This window comes from Malaclemys terrapin, chromosome 1, assembly GCF_027887155.1.
Source record: "Malaclemys terrapin pileata isolate rMalTer1 chromosome 1, rMalTer1.hap1, whole genome shotgun sequence".
Lineage (NCBI taxonomy): Eukaryota > Metazoa > Chordata > Testudines > Emydidae > Malaclemys > Malaclemys terrapin.
The window spans coordinates 103,756,292-103,778,446 of NC_071505.1; the positions used below are offsets into that span (position 1 = coordinate 103,756,292).

Consider the following 22,155-nt stretch of genomic DNA (forward strand, 5'->3'; position numbering starts at 1 on the left):
GAAAGGTACACCTAAAACACAGGAACAGAGGTGGACATATCTTCTGTTGCTGCACCCACATAATGGGAAAGAATAGACAGGAAGAAAGACAAAAGAAGGGTAAGGAGACACATAGTTGCTAATATGGATAACGCTGTAGGGAGCCTAGCTATAAAGGTGCCCCTAATGTCAATGAACTAGAGTTAATTTCCTTGTGGAATACTACATACATGTCCTTACAGAGGAACAAACATCCTTGTCTGATCTCCTTTTGGAGTAATACATATTTAACAATTCATTTGGTAGGGACCAGAACTTGGAAGCAATTTAGAATCCTCACACCACAACTTCTATCATCTGTAGATCTAATTACACACAGTACAATGAGAGTACTGTGGCCAGGGAGGGGACCAGGAAGTGCCCTCCAGTGCAGAATGCAAATGAATTGTTTCTAGTATTAAGTAAAAGCAACCACCAAGGTAAAGGGTAGGGCGGGTAAAGCTGCATGCATTATAAATTGATGTTGCAGGCTACACAGTAGCAGAAGGCATCATTCTTACTGAGTCTGAACCAAACAGCACTGGGATCAATATAATGAATGAAAGAAGGTAGAACATGTATTTTGGTGAAAGTGAAAAGTCAAAGAAACAAGGACAGAAAGCAGCAGAGGTGAACACCAAAAATGTAGACTTATTTTTATTGCTGACTCAGGTAGAAAAGGGCTCCCATAGCACTTGAAACCCAAATCAGCATCATCATGGGTGCTGAAACATACTGAATTATTCCCATATATACAGTCACTGGTGAAAAACCTGAGTGCTCAAAGAGGCCTAGTAAAAAGAGAGTTCAATTCAGAGTTTAATATCTGGCAGACTGCTTACACCCAATCCCCACTGCAGCCATGAACTCAGCTGCATGCAAATCCATCTCTGGCTGGGAAGAAAGGGATAGGGTTACTTTTGCTCTGACATTTCCAAAGTAGTCTGTTGCAGTTCCAAAGTAGCACTATTTCTTCTTGGTAGCTCTCTTTCCTTCTCCTTTCTTGGGTTTTCCTTTACCACGGAGCTTCTTTAGCCGTCTCATCTCTTCCTTAAAATCTTGATGTTCATCTCTGGATGGAAGAAAGAGAGGGAAGAGGGTTAAATTTAACTTCTTCCAAAAGAACAAGAGTGCAGTGGATTCTGGCGGCCAATACTTCCCACTCAGAATGGTAGATTCCCACCTTGAAGAATGGAGAGCTGTACACAAAACAAGATGAGAACTAAAGTAAACATTATACAACATGTACATTATCCTAGTGTGTTTTATATCAAGAGGAAAACAAACCAACAACATAATATTTTGCATTACAGCAGCACCTTCCATTCAAGAATCTCGAAGTACTTAACAGAAATTAAGGAATGAAGCCTATCATCAACATGTGAGGTAATGTTATTCCATTTTAAAAGGTGGGGTAAAACCAAGACTTAAAAGTGAAGGGAATTGCTCAGAGTCACACCAAGTCTGTGGCAGAATGAAAAAAAGGATTGAAATCTCCTGGCTTGCAGTCTTGTTGTTTATCCAATGCTCTCCAACTCCCACACCCATACCTATTCCCAGGCAAGTCTGATGGTTGTCCAGATGTGTTAGAGAATGAAGCCTATATTGAATCTCATTACGTTTAGTGTTAGCAATAATATTGCAAACACTCACAGAATGATTTGAAAGATTTCCTTTGGTACTGATGGAATTAACAAGATTGCCTTTATCAGCAACAAATGATATATATTTCTTACAGTATATTTCTTGATCCATTGTGCTCAAATGGGAAGTAAAATATAAAATCAACAAGAGAAAAAAAAAATCAAAATTTTCCCCCTCCAAGCTAGCTCAGAAGTCTCATCTTGTGTTGTAACACCATGCAAAGACTCAAGTTTGGGTCATTAGCTCCTGAGGAGAGAGGCAAGGCGGGCTGCAGTTACACCTGGCATTGCTCTCAATTGATTTAACTGAAGGGTTCTGGAGGAACCTATGGGATCAGTGGGATCTTTATTATTTATTTGTATTATCATAGTGCCTAGGAGCCCTAGTCATGAAGCAGGACCCTCCTGCGCTAGGTGCTGTAAAAAAGCAGTAAAAAAGTGAACAGGGGTGGGGAAGGACAGGATAGGAAATCCTGGAGAACCCTTTAAATAAATTCCACTCCATCTCCCATCCAAATGCAACTTAGCAGTGGAAAGCGTGGGGAAAATGGGTAGTAGCACCTCAAGCTTGTCTAAGGCTGCTGCCCTGCTATTTTTAATACTTCCAGAAAAGTATAAGAATTATTCCCAGGCCCCCTTGGTCTTTAGATCTGTGTCTAACGTCTACTGCCTATCACAACATTTATTTCTGAATAGCACACCTGAGCCACTGCAGGCCTCTCTGAGCATACACAAGAAACAAGACACTTGAGCGAGTACAGTTTATAGTTTGGCGTTTTGTGCCAAGAGGAAGTTATTCTAGGAAGTTTTGTTCTTACAATAGTGCAGGCAACACCTGGATGGTCACTATACCATACTAGAAATAGAAATCCTACCTATTAAAGAAATTCCTATAAATTCCATGCCAGTTGGCCAGAGTAAGGGCTGCATTTAACTGCCTCAAAGAACATCTACAAGTAATTAGTTCAGTGTTTCCTTACTCAAAATTGTAATACTCATTTAGAAGCTTGAATATAAGTGTTTCTAGTCAATTTTGTCCTCCTATATTTGGAAAACAATTTCCCTTCATTTTGGATGGTTTGAAGGTGACCTAGTTTTTTAAAACTTAAAGAAAAATCAACCACCACCAAATTTCAAGGGTGGGTACTGACGTAGCCATAAACACAGGGTAAGAGTATTTTAGCAGTTGGTGTATTAACATGCTATACATCTTTTGCAGCTCCTTGAAAGATCCGGACACCCCATAATTGTTGCCTTAGCTTCTGTTCTGCAGACAGACATCACACCTATCATTCATCAGCTTTGCAAAGCAATGCTTTCTTAATGGATAAGGCCCCTGTCCCAAACAGCTAGAACAGGGGTTCTCAAACTTTATTGCACCACAACTCCCTTCTGACAACAAAAATGATTACAAGACCACGGTGGGAGGGGAGGGGGGGACGACAAAGCCTGAGCCCACCCAAGCCCTGCTGCCTCCAGTAGAGGGGGGCAAAGCCAAAGCCCGAGCCCCACCGCCCCAGGTGGTGGGGCTCAGGCTTCAGCCCCAGTCCGGGTCAAACCTGTGCTCGGGTCTCAGCTTTGGGCCCGGGCCGCAGCAAGTCCAACGTCAACCCTGGCGACCTCATTAAAACAGGGCCGCGATCCACTTTGGGGTCCTGACCCACAGTTTGAGAACCGCTGAGCTAGAAGAAACATGCCCCATATTGACATGCGATTGCTTAACTACACCCATTGGTCTACGAACTCTTGCCCACAAAAGGTTCGGTGCATCCAAATAGGAAAAACTACATAAACAACCCGTCCACATTTTACTCTATTCTTCCCACACCAAGCACACCAAAAAAAGTGCTTCTTCTATACGGCCTGTTTGTCTTCTGAACTGCACCACTTTAATAGTTCTGCTGCTGCTTTAACACAACCCTAATAGAAGCTATAGCTCCTTGTTGCCCAGTCCATCCCCCTCACCCCCCAAATTACACACATGGATCACCTGTAGAGGCCAAGGAAGCGGAGGTTCTTCATGAGGGCAACGTAGGTGTTGTGAGGGGGATACCAATCGTAGACTTCCTTCTGTTTGGCAAGGGGCTGCTCGCTGAACAGCTTCACTACTTTCATAGACTTATTGTCTGTTGGCCTGACAACTTCTCCAAATATCCGGGCACTCAGGCGGGCCATCCGCAAGGCATAATTGGAAAGAGCAGACATCTCCAGGCAAAGAATGGACACGCACGCATATACACACTTCCCTACAGAAGGAAGAGGAAAAACTGCAACTATTTGAGATGTTCCAGGATCCCAAGCATTTGCCAGTATGATCCTGTCTTCCACCCTCAAATCACACTTGCAATTCACACGAGATGAGGGGCATCATGCTTGAGGCTGCATTTCTCACTGCAACACAGTTGATGCCAATGTCATTTGCATAACCGTAAAACACATTAAGTATCACTTTTAGCATGTCTGAGGTTTGTCATCCCAGCTCTATGTAAAATTAGTCTAATTCCTAATATACAGTTCTCCATGTAGAGACATCACTTAATTTGGTAGTCTCTGCCGAGAAGCCAGGGATTAAATGGTATGAAGACTCGGGCCAAGATCCTCAAAAGGTTTTTAAGCACCTAGCTCTCATTGATGTCAATATAGTTAGGAGATTCATATCTCCATTTCTTTCTTCCATTCCTCATCTCTTTGGATTTCATGCACGTGCTCCACCACGTCATCGTTTTCTGTCAGTTTTCTCTCATATCTGTCCTTTTGTTTGAAGCATGTCCCCGCCTCCCTCTTCCAACTATTTTTCCACTTTTGCCTTCTCTTTTCCAAGAAAACCAACATGACAACAAACTTCCCTCCAACCAAGGAGACTCCCTCCAGAGTCCCTCACTTCTGCTCCTTCAGACAGCCAAATGGAATCTCTAGAATATAAGATACTCTCAGAGTGATACTCCAAACTTTTAGCCATTACTGCTAGACCACAAGAGCAATTCTTTCTCTCCCAACCCTAATGATCCCTTTGATGTTTTTCTTCAGCTCTCTTCACATTTCTCCTTCCCCATTTCTTTCCTCATCTTCCTCTCTATTTAAATTTGTTCTTCCCTACAGAATAGCTCTCAAGCTCCTACTGTCCACTTAATGAAACCTGACAATCCTTGTTAGTTTCACTCTACTTGCTGGGATCAATGGGGAAGCAGCTACACAAGATGAGACAAATGAGAGAGGGAGAGAAGGAAAAGATGAACCCTTTTATTTGTCTTGCCTTCAGCAGCAGAGCGCCCCTCTGATATTCCTGTTTATAGCTGTCAAACCTACGGAAAGAGGAATAGCACATACACAGAAGAGGATTAGATCTGCTTTTCTCTATTATTGTAGTCGGCTCCACTGGGGAAGCATTGTATATGAGGCACAGAGGTACAATCCTCTGTTTGGGATATTCCTGGCAGTGGAGTTTCAAGCAATTTATGTTATATGTCATATAGGGTTAGTGAACAAGATCATACGGGATTCCCATGACCCTGTAATGACTTCAAACCCCCTGTGCTGCCCATACCATGCCTGTCTGGTGAATAGGTGATGGTTTAAATCGCTAGAGCTGTCAGCCTTCTTTCATGAGCGCTAGATCGTCTTTAAAGTTTAAAGTCTGTGTTTTCTTTTAAAAAGCATTTCACAACTGCATCCAGAAACCAACAACAGAATCAAGATGAGCATAAAATATTGGAGATGTATAAAAGCAACAGTGAAGACCATCTGTAGGACAGAGCCAAGTAGATTTAACTAAATCAATTGGGAATATTTTGTTTAATAACATTATCTTGAAGTAAATATTACCCCACATGGGCTTCTACATAGTGGAGGAGCTGGTGCACAATCGCCTCCTTAGATTTGCTCCCACTGGTGTTCAATAGTGCGACGAAACAGGGGGAGGAAGTGAATTCAGCACCCAAATAATAATGAAGTGTTCTCGGTCAAAAGAGAATATGAGAAGAACTACAATGGGAGGGCAAGCAAAGTGTCAGAGGCTTTAAGGCAAAGAAATGTCTTAATGTGAGAAGAGAGAAGTTCTGGAACAGCTGCAGTCCAGTATCTCAGTTTATCACAACCATGGGCTACATATGGTAGAGTTAACATAAGCCTCTCCTGTGCTACAGTGGCTCTCTTTCTTCAGCAGCTAGAGAACATCACACAGCCATGCTGAATCACAGCACTGGCCCTTTCTAAATAGATATCCTAAAGTCCTGTATTTGCATAAATGGGATTGATTATTATTTTGCATTGGCCACCACCTTCACAGATACCAATGCACTCTACTGTGCCACAACCAACCCTCTCCAGTCTCCCTTTTCCACTGTGCCAGGAGAGCTGAAACCACTCTTAGCTCCTAGATGATGCAAGACAGCAGAATGGTGATGGGCTTTTAATTTAATAGTCCCTGCAGGGATCTTCTAAATAGCCTAATCCAAGGTTGGAGTCCTTTGGTATTCTTAGATTAAATAGGATTAGCTGAGAGATTAAACGGGTAAAAGTTGAAAACTCTCACCAGTGTCTGGGGAGCTATCCAAGTTGGTCTCCTTGGTGACCTGAGTTTCTGTGAGAAGCAGATAGAAAGTCTGAGCATAGTACGTGAAAGACTACTGATACTGCACGCTGCCCCTGCCCCAAGTGGTTCTGTGCCCTGCCCCGTCCACAGGTGCTGCCCCTGCAACTCCCATTGGCCACAGTTCCCGACCAATGGGAGCTGCGGGGGCAGCAGGCAGAGCCCCCTGGCTGCCCCTAGGCATAGGAGCCAAAAGGGGGACATGCCGCTGCTTCCGGGAGCTGCGCAGAGCAGCCCCTGGCCCCACTCCCCAGTGGGAGCTCGAGGGCTGGATTAAATTGGCTGGTGGGCCAGTCCGCGGGCTGTAGTTTGCCCACCCCTGAGCTAGCCACACTAGGGGCTGGCCCACACTTCTGGATGACAGCGATGTTATCAGACTGACTGTTAGCAGTTTAACACTGAACGCTGTTTTCTGATAGGTTGTTTGCCCTGACCTCATCTCACTCCTTCACTGTCCTCCCCATCCCTTTTCCTCTTGAATGCCACTCTTTCCCTCTCCTTTGCTCCTACTAACTCCTCCCGCATATTGCCTCTCCCTTCCTCCACTCTGGCCCCCACAGTACAGTCTTTAAAAAGACCTGCAGACCACAGGATTAGTTCTCCCTTATTAATATAATTTGTAACCTGACAGTGTCTTTAGAGATAGGCAACAATGCAAGAGAGGGCCAGAAGCAGAAGAGAATGATCCCCATCAACAGCCACCTGTCTCCTTCCAATAGCTTCTGATAAAATATGAACTAATTCTTAATGTTACATTGCTATCCATTCTAAGGGCCCTACATTATTTTCAAGTGCTTTCCATGAAGAGGAAGGACACCAGCATTCTAAGTAGGAAGCACAGTTTAGATTTGACAAACAAGAATAAAGGGGTTGGGTTACAGTACCAAAGTATAACAAAAATGTTCCCATTAGTTTTATTTTTAAAAAGTGAAGGAATTTTTTTTTTTTATAAAAACAGTGAAACATTTAATCTCATTGCCGCATCCAGAACTCACAAGACCCTGATGGAATCCCTGACGAGCACCAATTGCAAAAGCCTGCAGTACCCATGGCGGGGATATCGCAACATGTCTCTGTGGCTGGGAACCACTGATACAGTTCAGGGCCAATAAATTCACTCCCTACACTAAGTTATTCGTTATAGTTAGGTACAGCTGCTACCCCACAGACAAGCTTCTCCTCCATCCCACCCAACTTGCCTAGAAGCCCCCTACATAGCAACATGCCTCCTTCCCACATCATAGCACACAGGAGACCCCTCCCCCACTATATACACACAAGCCCCTCCCAACTATCACCCCTCCCCGCACAGATACCCCTTTCGCAAGATATACACGCACGAGCCCCTCCCTCTTACTAGCCTCCCCACAGGAACCCCCAACACACACACGAGCCCTTCCCCCTACCACAGGTACCCCTCCTCCCCAACACACGCACGAGCCCTTCCCCCTACCACAGGTACCCCTCCCCCCCAAACACACGCACGAGCCCTTCCCCCTACCACAGGTACCCCTCCCCCCCAAACACACGCACGAGCCCTTCCCCCTACCACAGGTACCCCTCCCCCCCAACACACACACGCAGGAGCCCCCTCCCCTTGGCGCACAGTCTCCCGGGCTCCCTGCTTTCCCCCTAACCGGGCCTCACCAATCCGACCTCACCTCTCTGCCCTGCCCGTCATGCAGCTGCCACTCCACCGGAAGCGTCCCTCCCGCTAATCTCTCCGGGCTGCAACAGGGAAGCCACAGAGCGACGCTTCCCCGTCACCACCCAACCCAAGCAGACTGTTAGCCGTGCGCATGCGCTCTATGGACGCCGCCAGCTTGAGTCCCTTCTTCCCCGGGTGGGTGACGTCAGGGTACGGTTGTTGCAGCGCCGAGGGTGGGGGCGCGGGGCGCGCGCCCGCTGCTGGGTCATCGCCCGTTCTTGGGCGGGCGGCGGCTGGTTCTTTCCCTCTGACTAGGGGCTTATCCCGGCACGGGGTTTCCTGGGAGAGGGGCGGAGGGCAGGGGCGCGCGCCCGGCGAGAGCTCTGCTAGGCAGCCGCTGCCTACTCCCCAGGGCAGGCAGAGGGTGTTCAGTAGCCCCCCAGGAGTTAAGGGGATGGAGGCAGCACCCTCGAGGCATTCATTTAGAAGGGGGCTCTTTGCACGATGCTCAGCAGCCCTTCCCCCCGCAGGGAGCTTTGCCCCACGGCATCTGCCGGCCTGCTACCCTAAAAGCTAATTCCTGAATGTCAGTAAACGCCACAGATCTTCTGCCACTATTTTAAATAAGTGAATTACCTGCTTGGAACAACCACCTTATTGAAAGGGATAATGAATGAGCCAATGTATGGCACAGAACAATCCGACGCTGGCAAGGCACTGACTAGATGACCTAGCAGGTGCTTTTCTTTTCTAATTTCCCTTTTAGTGTTGGTTGGCCTAAAAATGTGCCTATTGTAAAGGTTCTATTTCCATTTAAGTTTTTATGCAGCATAATCACCATGGTGTCTGATTGCTTAAAATAATCCTGCTTGGTTTCAACCTAAGGGACATCTAATGTCTTAGGCTAACGTTAGAACTGCTACACTATAAAAGCTGCAGTAACTCATGACTCAGGCAAGATTCAAGCCTACTGGGTTCTGATCTATTGTTATTCATTGTGCCACTGGCTCCATCATGAAGCAGTCCTGCTAGAAAGATCTTCCTCTTCGTCTCAATGTTGCCTGTGCCCTGCAAGCATGGACATGCTTAAAATTTGTGAACATGAGTGTTCCCATTGTGGGAGTAAATTTAAGCATGTGCATAAGTGCAGAATCAGGGCGTATATTTCGGTTTGCAAATCAATAGTTCCTTCTATCAACAAAACAACAACCAAATGTTATTTAGTCTTAGACCAGTAGTAAAGTAAAAAATTGTTTTCTCATCAGTTCCTTATCTGTTACTACTATATGTATTTCTATTAGTTATTATGGTAGCATGCAAAGAGCTGCCAGGATTATGGCCCCATTCAGCTAGGAACTGTACAAACATACAGGAAGACAAAGTCACAATAGTTAACAAAGCAGAAATGTAGTTTCCACTTAGTGCCTGTTACATTGCACCTGGAAAGTAAGGTACTTTTTACAATCTGTGAAGCTGTAAATGGTCTGAGAGATTGCCTTTATCTCTCTAGTGCCCATCAAGAAGTTTAATATCTGCGAGTTCCTAGACTTTATGGGACTAGTGGAGGGAATCATCTGTAGAGTACTCCTGACTGCAGAACTTGTTCTTCCTGAGGTCTTGCCTATATTAAGTACAGTAGTATTTACAGTAGATAAGAAGTGCAGTAATGTTAATTGTCTATGGTAGTGCTAAGCACCGTTGTGAAAGCCTCGCAAGTCTGTAGCACACTACTCATTTATATACAGAATTGTTCCCAAAGGTCCACAAGTGATCATGCTCCTGTTTCTATGGTCCTAGTTGGATTCCAAGACCATTCACCATTTGCTAAGGTGAATGGGTTGGAATGGAAGACTCCCACCATCTGGGACCATTGCTAATGATATAGTGCATGGGTGATCACTTGGCTGGTACTTTATTATGAGCGCCTCTAGTCACAGAGAGGGGCTCTTTGCTGTCCAAGGTGGAAGGAGACTTGCGTGGTGGTGGTAAATACAGTAAGCATATCTGTGGCCCTGTTTCCATGGCATTCTTTCCTACATTCCTTATCCACCTCCATTCCAGCCCAGGATGATGAACACAGGAAGATACGGGTTGAAGAAACAGAGTGGGTTCACAAGGCTTACACTTCACCCTGTTTCCTGAAGTTGATGGTGTTCAGAGCACAGGGCAGTTCAGAGCACAGGGCAGAGCTACTTCTTTTTAATTAGGCTTTTATTTTGATTATTTATGCAATACTAAGTAAGTAAACAGTGATGCACAAAGTAGGCAACATCTATACTTTGGTGGTTGAGTGGTGGAACAAGTGAATAGGTTTCCCTACTTAAGGGATCTAATAACTTCAGACAGGAGATGTGATGAAGAAATCAAGAGAGGGATACAGCTTGTAAAAGATATATTCAACAACTTCCAAAGATTTATATGTTGTCAAAATTTAAAACTGCACATCTGCACTAGATTGCTGAAGTACTACATATGGACAGCCTATATCGGCATAACTTATGTTAGTGTGAATAAACCACCCTCCTGAGCGAAATAAGTTATACCAACATAAGTGCTTGTGTGCACAGTGCTATGTTGGTGGGAGAGCTTCTGCCACTCGCTGAGGTGGTTTTTTTTATGTTGACAGGAGAGCTCTCTCCTGCCAGCATGGAGCGTCTTCACCAGATGTGCTGTACCAGCATAGCTGTATCAATATAGCTGTGCCGCTGCAGCACTGTACGTGTAGACATATGAATGAAGAAATGATGGGAAGGATTAATTTAAAAAGAGTTAAATTACTTTGAGATCCTATGTAAAAGACTAACATCTTTTTGTGGACATTTCAGCACTCATACTATCAGGCAAGATCACAGGAAAACCAGGAAGAGGAAGAAAGAGAGTCAGTTACACTGGAAATGTCATCAGGTGGACTGGCATCCAAAGAAGAGTGGAGTTTTACAACTTTGTTGTGACCGCAAAAGATGGAAGTTGATGGTCAACAGCCTCTACGTTGGAGACCTCACTTGAAGAAGATGCAGTACTATAGGTGTGCATAGTGCTTTACTGACAAATAAAGTGACGTTTTGTTCTGAGCAGTTTATAATCTAAATTAGACTGACACAATGAGGGAGAAGAAGAGCAAAGGGAGGGGGAATGGGAGGTATTGGAGGGTGACAACAAAGAAAGATTGAAAGATAAGCTGAGTGTTATGAACATGTCTTTTTAGAGCTTTCTTGGCTTTTGGTTCTTAATAAAGTAATATTTTTGACTTGGACAATGTCTAGGATGAGGGTTGGTAGTACAAAGGTGACCAAAAGAGGTGAGTCTTGAAGACGGTTTTGAAGGAGAGTTACATGGGGCATAAAACCAGGGTGGAATTCTAGGCATGGGAACTTGAGATGAAGGAAGTATCAAGACACAGGGCATTGGCAGAGTAGAGCATAGAAAGGAGTGGTTAATCAGACATCATGGTAAAAGTGCAGGGCAAACCCTGTGTGCAGATTACAGGGCAATAACATTAATGATATGAAGTCACCTATTTGGTTGATTCATATTTTTTGTACATTTTAGTTTAAAATTGAACATAAAGAGGCCTGGACAGTAGGACTCTGGACACACTATGCATGCTGGAGCCTGTCTTAGTCTATCCATTAGAGGGCAGTAGTACATCCACCAGTAAGTACAATAGATCTGTGCACCAGTTAGTTTGTGACTCACAGATAGTCTCAATGTATTAATTTTTATTTATGTTTGGAAATGTGTAATACGTGGTAATAAATGCTAGTCCACTGTGGATGGGATAAATATCCATAAGCCTATCAATTTGCTCATAGCAGGTAGTTCATACTGTAGAAGGAATACCTTTTAGACTTCTATTTTAAATATTGAAGTTAGAAGATGTATTTTGACTCAAGTAGAGAGTTCCTTAGGGCACTGTGTTAATTTGCATTGAGTATCAAGTGCTGTCTTTTTTAAAAAAATACATTATTTCTGATATTGTTTTCTTTCTTTCTTTCCTTTTTTTTTTTTGTGGTTAATGATTAACGTGATTAATTTGTGAACTTGAACTGGGCTGTCTTTTCCAGTGATTCACACTAAGCCCTGAGAATAACTAGTAATGCAAATCCCACTATGGAGAATGTGTTGTACTAGGTGGATGACAGTCTTTGGGTGAGGTAATATCTTTTATTAGACCAATAGTCTTTGGGTGGGTGTTTGCAACATATTGTGGCTTTAAGATAACTCACTGAAGTCAGTGCTTCAGAAGGAAATCTGCAAGGAAGCCGCTATTAAATGCTGCCACTTTGGCCCCGTTAGAAACACTGTGGTGTAGGAGATTTCAAGACTGGCATCAATTTAAAGGAAAAATCTAAATTATTTTTTCAAAGCATGTTTGAGTCTCGAGCTCATTGCTTTCCAGGCCAGTGGGGCTGTGGAGGCAGCAGTCTCACCTCCTGGGGAAAGAGAGCAAGCACACTTTATGTCTCTAGTGCTACCCTCTGACTGATGCTTGAAATGGTATTGACCGTATGTGAGGGAAGTGCATCAAGTCCTTTTTGAATGGATTAGTTGATCAGCACAGTATGGGGTACACAAGGATGAATGGGGACAAATAAAGGGGGATACAGAAAATTCCCAGTCCCTCAAATGCATGTCATCTAGACTGAATGATTCATAGTTCAAATGTATGTCCTAATACATGGCTAACATTAGATGGAATATTTAAAATTTAAGAGAGGGAATGGTTCCTTGTGGTTAGATCAAGGGCCTGGAAAGAGGAGGTTGCTTATTGTTACTGGACATTCTTTGAGATGTGTGGTTACTGTCTGTATTCCACACGTGGATATGCATGCACACCGGGTGCCTGAGTCTGGAAGTTTTTCCAAGCAGTGTCCGTTGACCCACAGATATACAGTATCTTCCCTCATGCTCCTGACCGACGGTATAAGGGATGGTGTGGGTCGATGCCTCTCCAGTTCCTCCTCTTATCGCCGTGCAGTAGGATTCCGAACCAGAGGGGAAGGAGGGTGGGTAGTGGAATACAGATTGGGACCACACATCTCGAAGAATTTCCAGTTACAGTAAGTAACCTTGTCCTCTTGGAGTGCTGGTCCCTATATATATTCCACAGGTGGGTGATTTGCAAGAAGTGATCAGTGTGGAGGTGGGTGCGAGGAAGCTGGTAGCAGAGCTGCCTGTAATATAGCCATTCTTATTGCTGCATCAGCAGCTGCTGCTTGAGTCAGGGTGTAGTCTGCCATAAATGTGTGGACAGATCGCCACGTTGCAGCTTTGCAAATGTTCTGCAATGGGATGTCTGATAAGGATGCTGTGGAGACTGCTTGTGCTCACGTGGAGTGAGCTGTAACACCCCCGGGAAGGGGAAGCTTTGCTATTTGATACTATTCTAATATGCATTCCAAGACGCACTTAGAAATTCTCTATGAGGTTATGGCTGGGCCCCTTGGTCTTTCTGCTATAGCGACAAAGAGTCTCAAAGATTTCTAAACTACAAGACAACTATTTACATCAAATATTTACAATATTTTTTTTAGTGATTGCAAAAGCGAAGGAGGACAGGATTGCAACTCAGGCCATGCGTAAGTAATAAGGAACTGGAGAGGCATAGACCCGCACCACCTCCTCAGTCGGGAGCACGAGGGAAGATACTGCGCATGTATGGGTCAACAGACAGCTTGGAAAAACTTCTGGACTCGGACACATGGCATGTATGTGTATCCACGTGTGGAATTCACATAGGGACCAGAACTTGAAGAAGAATTGGGATTGTTGAATTCTATTCCTAGCTCTGCTGCTGACTCCCTGTGTGATCTTTGGCAAGTGAATTAACCTGTTTGACAACTTACGCTTCTGTAAACTAGGGATAATAATATACTTCACAGACGGAGTGGTGTCAGGAGTTTCTGGTCTGCTTCCTGATTAACTTTGCTTCTAGGTAACCCATGAGACCAGCTGCACTGCTTTGGAACTGACAGAGTGGCCACAGCCCCTGATTGGCTGCTGGTTTAGCAGCCCTACTGATAAGCCTGGCCCCCCACAGCAGATCAGCAGCTGCTCAATGTGTACCATGTCTTCAGCTGTGCTTGCCCTTGTTCCAGTCCCTGCTCCTGCATTGTTCCAGCCTTTGTTGCAGTCCCTGCTCCTGCATTGTTCCAGCCTTTATTCCAGTCCCTGCTCCCCACCGGCTTCAGACTTCTGGCTTAGATCTCCAGCTTTGCCTCTGGCTTATGGCTCTGGTTGATCATCTAGTTCTGGCATACAACGTCTGTCTCTCAGGAATTGATCCCTGGCTCTGTCTCTGGCTTACATTTCTGATTTACCCCCTGCCTCTGGCATTTGGCTTCTGTCCCTCTGATACTGACCCTTGGCTCATTTCCTGACTCTGCCCATCATGGACCAGCTCTAACTGGTAGCCTGAACTCTTGCTTCCACCTGTGCACAGCCTTGTCGGCTACAAATGGTGAGGCATAATTGAGGTTTGTAAAATGCTTTGACGTATGCAGATGAAAGGGGCTTTTACCTATGTAGAGTGTTCTTGTTACTTTACCAGCATTTTATATTATATTCAACAAAACTTTTTAAAAGTAGCAGCAACAAAAGCCTGTCATTTTGACAAGAACGAAATATTGCATTGGAAAAGAAAGGAAAAATTAAAATGACAGAATCCACTGAAAGGAAAAAGACATAATGGAGACATCTGGCTCTGTGCTGATAAAAGCTCTCACAGCTCCTATCCCATCATCCCTTGCAGAGCTCATCTGAAAGCGTATCTTTCAAGGGTTTCCAAAATGAAGAAAAACATCTGTCCAAGTCTAACTATGTTTGACCAACTGTTTAAAAAAAAAGTGTTCCAGTGATAAAACCCTTAGGAAGATAACCATTTCTCAAACAAAAAGTCCGAGAGGGTTCATCAGCCCGTTTGAGTAATAAACAGAAGTGTGCCCTCACAATCTCAGGGGTGACCTGCAAATGCATATTAAACTCTCCATTCTGTATTACATAATTTTCTCTTCTTTTTATAGCACAGGCTACCTGAGAATTTACTCCCCTGAGAAGTTAATATCCCTCCTGGAACCTTTAGACACTTATAAAAGCTGTCTGTATAGCTCTGTTGGCAGCATCTTGCCTCTTACTCAGAAGTCATTGGGCTCAATCCCACACTAGGCTTGGCTTCATTATTTTTAATGCTGACACTGCAGTGTGGTATTTGGAGTGGGGTGAGGGTTGCTGCTGCTGAGCAGATATTAAACTGAACTCCCTTTGTCTCGAGCTGCTGTGGCATATTTCAAAGAGAACTAGGGATAGGGCATTTGACTAGGACATGGGGTTTTCTCAGTAAAACAGATTCCCAGTACCAAGATCTGTGTCAACTGTTGTGGAGCTCCAAATCCTGCTCCTTCCTCCATGCGCGTAGAGGGCCCTGCCTGAAGCAGTAGAGGTTCAGCGCCATTGAGGGGGGAGGAAACAGATTTTTTTAGAGACTGCAGCCAGGGGTTATGCACACACCCAGCATCCCTACAGAACTCAGCTCCGTAAGGGTTCCCACACAACCATATGCAGTGGCTGTTTGGATGTAACACAGTAACAATTGATCTGTTGTTGCACAGAATCTCCAACATTGACCCAACATGTGCAGGGGTACAGAGGCTACTGTAGTAGCACCAAGATAGATGTGGGGAGTGCGGGAAGATCTCCTCCCTCAGCTCCCTCGGAAAACACCAGTAGCTAGCCTAGTTATCCAGGCTGGGCACTGAGAACAGATATTTCCCCACAGTGCCTGGTGACTGCTGATTTTGCTTTCACAGTCACTGCGCTATGAATATCTAACGTATTGTTGTAAAACACTTGGGTATCTCAAAAGAATGGCCATACTGAGTCAGTAGTCCAGTATTCTCTCTTCTGCCAGTGGCCAGTGATCCATCCTTTCAAAAGTCTGAAAGGTACCATAGGAAAATGCTAATCTAAGAGAGAGATGTCTTGCTATAGGTTTATAATAATGCCTCATTTTCCATGTCAGCTTTAGAATTATAATGTATCAGATTGCAATTTTCAATGGGAAATAACTATGGTGTCTAAGAAACTGTGATCTCAGTTCATTGTTGGTTTCGGAAGTAGAGCTGCTGACACCACTTGGAAAGCCATCCTACGTAGCAATTCTGTAGAAATGCATATCTTCTTTCCTTAGTAATAATACAGAATGAGAGAAAGAGAAGGAACCAATGACAACTGCATAGAAACTAGGTCTCCTTGCGTGAGAGTTCATCTCTTCCTGCTGCATATTCCCTACCTAAAATTATAATCCTCTCTTTGTGATCTAATCATTTCCACAGCAACCAATTGTGATATCACAAACACTTCATGTGGGGGGAAAAAAGCTGCAGGAATAGATGAACTCTGAAGAGCCAAAGCATGCATTTTTATGCAAATACCTTTATTAATAAAGAAAAAGGAGCAAAATTCAGAAGTATAAGAGATAGCAGCAGACTTGTTTCTAAACAGACTGTTTTTCATCGTAGATGTCACCTGCTCTTATAGAAATTGTTTTCACTATTGAAAGAACCTGCTCAGCTGGGACTCCACTGCCAACAAAGATACATGAGGATTGTTGACTGGTGGCCCCAAACTGACCTTGGAGGGCATATGGTTTTGGGTAAAATATAATCTATTTGCTAACATCCTTAGAGAAATAATATACATTATTGAAGCTGTAACAGGAACTAGAAAAATCCAAATATATGTTTTAAAAATAGGCTTGGCTATAGGTTTTTAGTATTAAGGGCTTAGTGAGGTCCAAAAGTAGTTGGCAGTTGAATAAACTAACATGAGTATTCTGTGTTAGCAAAATGTATCTTGTGATAGTTTAGAAATGCACTATGTGATAAATAGGTAAACTACAAACGAACATACGGTTGTACCTTAGGGTACCTTTGCAATAAGGTAGCCATGCAGCTAACTGCATTCACATATCAAAACTATTGGTACATTAACACAAATGGGTTGCACCAGTGGTCAGAAGTTTAACTAGGCTTAGCTGGAAGAGCACACATGGGCAGGGGCCAAAACCTTATCATATATGGTCCCGGACATGCATGGATGAAATAAGAGGTGTATAAAAGATTTAAATAGAGACTGGGAGTGGCTGGGTCATTACACATATTGAATCTATTTCCCCATGTTAAGTATCCTTACACCTTCTTGTCAGCTGTCTAAAATGGGCCATTTTGATTATCACTACAAAAGTTTTTTTTCTGCTGCTGCTAATAGCTCATCTTAATTAATTAGCCTCTTACAGTTGGTATGGCTACTTCCACTTTTTCATGTTCTCTGTATGTATATATATCTTCTTACTATATGTTCTATTCTAGGCATCTGATAAAGTGGGCTGTAGCCCACGAAAGCTTATGCTCAAATAAATTTGTTAGTCTCTAAGGTGCCACAAGTACTCCTGTTCTTTTTGCGGATACAGACTAACATGGCTGCTACTCTGAAACCTGTCATAAAAGATTTAGTTACGCAACCTATTGTTGGGGCACCAGGGGAAGCCTGGCCCAGTGCTCTCCTGTGATCTCCACTTACAACTTTATGGAGAGCCTTAGAAACAAAGATGAAAGGAAAATAAGTATGTACAGTGAAAAACTAAATATGAACATCTTATTCTTATACTTACGTATATTGATTTTTCCCAGGATTTCAATTATTTGTATTAAGTAAAGCTCATAACATCTGTGTATGCTTCACCAATTTCATCTTCAGAATTAACTAGGTAGCCACCTGAAAAAGAACCGGTTATTCAAGACAAGTACCTGTTGCACCTCTATAAATTTTATAATTATAATAATTGATCAGGCTATAGTATCAAGGCTTCTCTTCTAAGTCATGCTTCAGAATTAAGGAACTTTTTAGAGAACATGCTTTTCTGGCCAGGTGCTAGTTTTTGGTTTTGTTAACTGGCTTTTCTTCCAGTCCCTCCTGTGATTTTTTCATGATCTTCTGTGAATTACATTTAAAAACAAACAATTAAACCTTGTCTTTCTTTTGTTGCCAACAGAAGCAGCAAATTGAATTGGCAGCTTGGAGTTGGCATAGGCATGATGCAGATGTGATACACTCATCCCTAGGAGAAAATGTTAAGCTTAGGCTATGGCTCCATTTCTCAGTGGACTAATGCATGAAATATCATTGATATGATCTGTGGCCAAGAGTCCCTTTGGAAAAAAAAAATAGTGTCACGGTAGCCATCAGTAACAACCACTATGGGGAGGTACAGAATGACCTTTCACCAGATGCAGACTTAACAGCAGTAGAGATGCGCCTTAAGTATAAGACCACATATATGAACCAAATATTGATGTGCTACAGCAAGGTATGAATTATTCAGTGGGAGTTACTAACAGGCTTTAATAGCAGTGTATTAGGCCCAGCTTTAAGAGGTGCCACTGGACTCCTCGTTGTTTTTGTGGATACAGACTAACACGGCTACCCCCAGATACTTTATGAGTAGGAATCCCTTCTCACCATACGTGCTGTTGTCTGTAGGACCCTGATTCATTGGTTGCTGAAGTTGGAAGGTGTGTAGGGAATGTGGCAGAGAACTGCAGGAAGAGAAAAGATGTTGCATGGTTAAAACAACCAAATGCTGCCCTGGAGAACTGGATTCTATCCCTGCCTCAGCCACAGAGTTCCTGTGAGAGGCTAGGCAAGTCACGTGAACCAACATTTTCATAGGTGACCTCTGTGTGTTCCTCATTTTCTAGGCACCCCGCTTGAGAACACATGGGGTCTGATTTGCAGAAGTGCTGAGCACTCACAACTGCAACTGAGGTCAATGAAAGCCGTGCTCTGAAAATATAAAATGCTAGTACAGTACTCTGAAAAATGTGGCCCTATACTTCTCAAACTTAATGCTCAGAATATGTTGGCACTTGAGAATTTTGGCTTTAATCTCTGTGCCTCAGTTCCGACTGTGTAAAATGGGGATGGTACCACCTCAGATGTAACACATGGGTGTTGAAGTTAGTTCTTTACAAACATTAATGAATTTAAGACACTACGCTGACAGGACCATAAAAAAGCCCATGAGGAAATTAATAATTCTGTATTCAGTGCTGGGTTTTGCCAGTGCATTAAACAGTGCATAGGACCACACAGCGAATGATGAAGATAAAAAGAAGTGGTGAATAGCTGTTCATTAAGTGAGTGCCATCTATCCTGTTCATTGAAAAAGGCAAGAGTCCTGTAGAAAAAAATTGTATGTGATCATATAGTTAAAAGCTATCATAATGTGCAGACATACATATGAGGGGTAAATTACTATAGCACAGGTAGCCTTAATTCTGGCATTTCCTAATTGGATGTTTAATTTTGCAACCCTTAACATAGATTTTTTTTTATGTAATATATCTACCGATGTAGAGAAACAGTGTGTGTATGTATTGATAGGTTTCTAATTTGTGCAATAATATGATATATCTATCACCTGGGAACATCAGTCAAATTTTACTCTTCTACATTGGTGAAAATCTGGAGTAATTTCTTTGCCATTAGTAGAATTTATCTGGATTAGGTGAGTTTACTAGAGCAAAATTTGATCTACAGTAAAAGCTTTGTAATCCAACATGTTGGGGGAATGGGGGAGGTGGGGTGCGGGTTAGTCAAAAATTTCGGTTAATTAAGAGTTATACTTACCAACGAAATACCAATTTTCAAAGAATAAGAATACAATAAAATGAATAAAGTATAAAATAGTATACAAGTACTCAGCAATCCAGTAGTTTTCTATACAGTAGGTTATCTTAAAACACTACATATCGCTATGGGCAGCGCATGGCATACACACAGATCACTAAAAATACACTTAACACTAAAACTATACCGAACATAATTTAATCTTTGATGATTCAGAAGGCACTTCAGGATCTTGCAGTGCCTCAGGGTCATCATTATCAACATCAATTATCATTGTAGATGTTGAAGGTGTAGGAGATTGGGCTGAATCTGTAATGACCCTATGACACACCTTGGAAGCTGCTTTTTTGAATAAATCCCTGATATCAGCTTGCTTATTTGTCTTCTGCCTCTTTCGCATAAAAGTCGATTGCAGAATGTGCAATTGCATAACCTCCTGGGCAGTATACTAGTCCCGGATACTAGACTGAAGATTTGTATTAGGAGATATCAGAAATGCTGATTAATAGAGCTTTCTGGTTGATAAAATGCCAGATAGCACAGCTTTTACTCTATTACATTGTGTAAAATTATCACTATATTGTGTCAAGTATGTATATGTGTGCTGTCTTACTATATAATTTGTAGAATGGGAGCTTTTGGTCTCCCAAGAGGAGACTTTGCCCCTGGATTCATTATTGCATATGTCGCACTGAAAAGAATTAATATAGGACAATGTGCAATAGTAATAATTTGAACTACATTAGGGAACGTAGAATTCATGAGCTTTTCCATAAAAAGCACAAATTATATATGAATATATTTTTAAAAAATGATCTATGTTTATTTATGACACATAGGAGCCAATTCACTAAATTGAAACTAGGATGTAATTTGTAACAGCATTCGGGGGTTTTGACTGAAATATAGTAAAAGAATGTGAGACAGGGCTGTAAACGATTACAGGATGGGTGATCATATAGAAAAAGAATGGATAAAATTTGGGGTTGAATGAAAAAGATCAAGAACTAATTATTTATATTACCGCAGTGTCTAGAGAGGCTCCAACCAAGACTGGAATCCCATTGTGGCAGGCCAGTAGTTCTCAACTTTTTGTATACAGTAGTGCCCTTTTCACTATGATGACTGACTTCCAACTAGCTGGGATCTAGCCCATTTTCCAATCTTATTAACATGGGAGGAGCAGAGTGGCAACAACCTCCGACTCTTGTTTGTGTCCATCCTACAGGCCACAATCCCCACAGTGAACTCCTGTGTTAGGCACTGTACAAACTTAAAGTAAGAGATAGTCCCTGCCTCAAAGAATTTACAATGTAAATAGACAAGACAGAGAAAGGGCAGGGAACTGAAGGACTAAGTGATTTGCCCTCTGATGCACAGCAAGTCTGTGACAGAGTTAAGAATTGAATCCACATCTCTTGAGTCTCTGTCCAATGGCTTGACCCCAAAACCATCCTTTCCCTCTCTATTTTAGATTCCCTCTTATAGAATCTGTGATAGATCTTGTATTGCTTGTGCACCCAAAAACTCATGGGCAGTGGGTGAACCATGGGCTTGGGGAAGCTAGCCCCCAGCCCGACCCACCCCTTCTGCCTGAGGCCCCGCTCCTTCCACCAACCCAGACCTCCCCCCAGCTGCCAGTCCCCCCCAGCCACAGGGTGCCGGGTGCGTGGCATGCAGCCCCCCCCACCATGCCCCAAAGCACTGGGTGGGCGGTGCGCGCCCCCCCCCGCTCCGGAGCACCAGGTGGGCAGCGCAGCCCCAGCCACCCAAGTGCCAACCGCCTTAGCCCCAGCCCCAGCAGGCTTCCCTTCTGGAAAGAGGAGCAGCCTGCCTGGGCTGGGGCCAACTGGCAGCAGGAGGGGCCTCGGGGTGGAGCGTGGGTGGGGCCACACAGGACTGTTTGGGGAGGCACTGCTTTCCCCAGCCTATTATACACTCTGCCCAGGCTAGTAGCGCAAAGAATTGCCAAAGAGAGAAGGGAAATACTAAGGCTCAGCTCTCTCCATTGAATAAATTGAGTTAGCAGCACAGATTCCTGTGAACAGGACCATGTATTGAGCTGTTTGATCCCCTCCCCCACTAGATGGCACTGAACTCTCTTTCTTAAAAAAGAGAGAAGGACAATGAGGAAAAATATGGTGGAGGTCATTTTGATTTTAAAATATGAAGAAAAGCAAATTGCAATTGATTCTCCAAGCAACCCTGCCCTTCCCCCACCCTGACCCCCAAATGCCCGAATGCACCTTAGTAGGGCCTCTCTCCGTAACTGACGTTTTCTTGAAAGACATTAGGCTGCTGTGTCTAAAGGATGCTAAGGAGAACTGAAACAGTCCTGCAAAGAGAGGGAGAATGGACTGTCATTATCTGTAAGATAACATCTGTGGTGAGGTCTAACCAGTAATACAGGCAGCTTGTCACAACGAATTTGTTCTGAATGGAATCTTTGGGCTGTTCCTTCAGACATGGTTTTTAGTGCACCAGTGCCTTATCTTGTCTATCTTTCATAGATATTGTAATCTACACAAATAAATCCCTCAACTTTCATTTTAATAATTTCCTCAAATTACATC

At 43.3% G+C, this 22,155-nt stretch overlaps 1 protein-coding gene and 1 long non-coding RNA gene across 4 annotated transcripts; one reads left to right on the top strand and one right to left on the bottom strand.

Moving 5' to 3' along the window:
- Nucleotides 1-662: 662 nt before the first annotated feature.
- On the bottom strand, nucleotides 663-8,019 carry MRPS33 (mitochondrial ribosomal protein S33). 3 transcript variants are annotated; one of them, XM_054034012.1, is made up of 4 exons: nucleotides 7,911-8,019; nucleotides 6,193-6,240; nucleotides 3,652-3,907; nucleotides 663-1,090 (listed from the first exon to the last, which is right to left on the bottom strand). In XM_054034012.1, the coding sequence occupies exons 3-4, from the start codon at nucleotides 3,864-3,866 to the stop codon at nucleotides 985-987; spliced, it is 321 nt and encodes a 106-aa protein (XP_053889987.1). In that variant the 5' UTR covers nucleotides 3,867-3,907; nucleotides 6,193-6,240; nucleotides 7,911-8,019; the 3' UTR covers nucleotides 663-984. The 3 variants fall into 3 exon arrangements, with proteins under 3 accessions (XP_053889987.1, XP_053889994.1, XP_053889978.1); XM_054034019.1 differs by lacking the exon at nucleotides 7,911-8,019 and adding an exon at nucleotides 4,915-4,963 and having other exon boundaries at nucleotides 6,193-6,211; XM_054034003.1 differs by lacking the exon at nucleotides 6,193-6,240 and having other exon boundaries at nucleotides 7,911-7,995.
- A 127-nt stretch (nucleotides 8,020-8,146) lies between these two features.
- On the top strand, nucleotides 8,147-19,945 carry LOC128840244 (uncharacterized). The gene is made up of 3 exons (XR_008445614.1): nucleotides 8,147-8,634; nucleotides 10,723-10,922; nucleotides 13,432-19,945. It is a non-coding gene; the product is annotated as an uncharacterized LOC128840244 (long non-coding RNA).
- The last annotated feature ends 2,210 nt before the right edge of the window (nucleotides 19,946-22,155 follow it).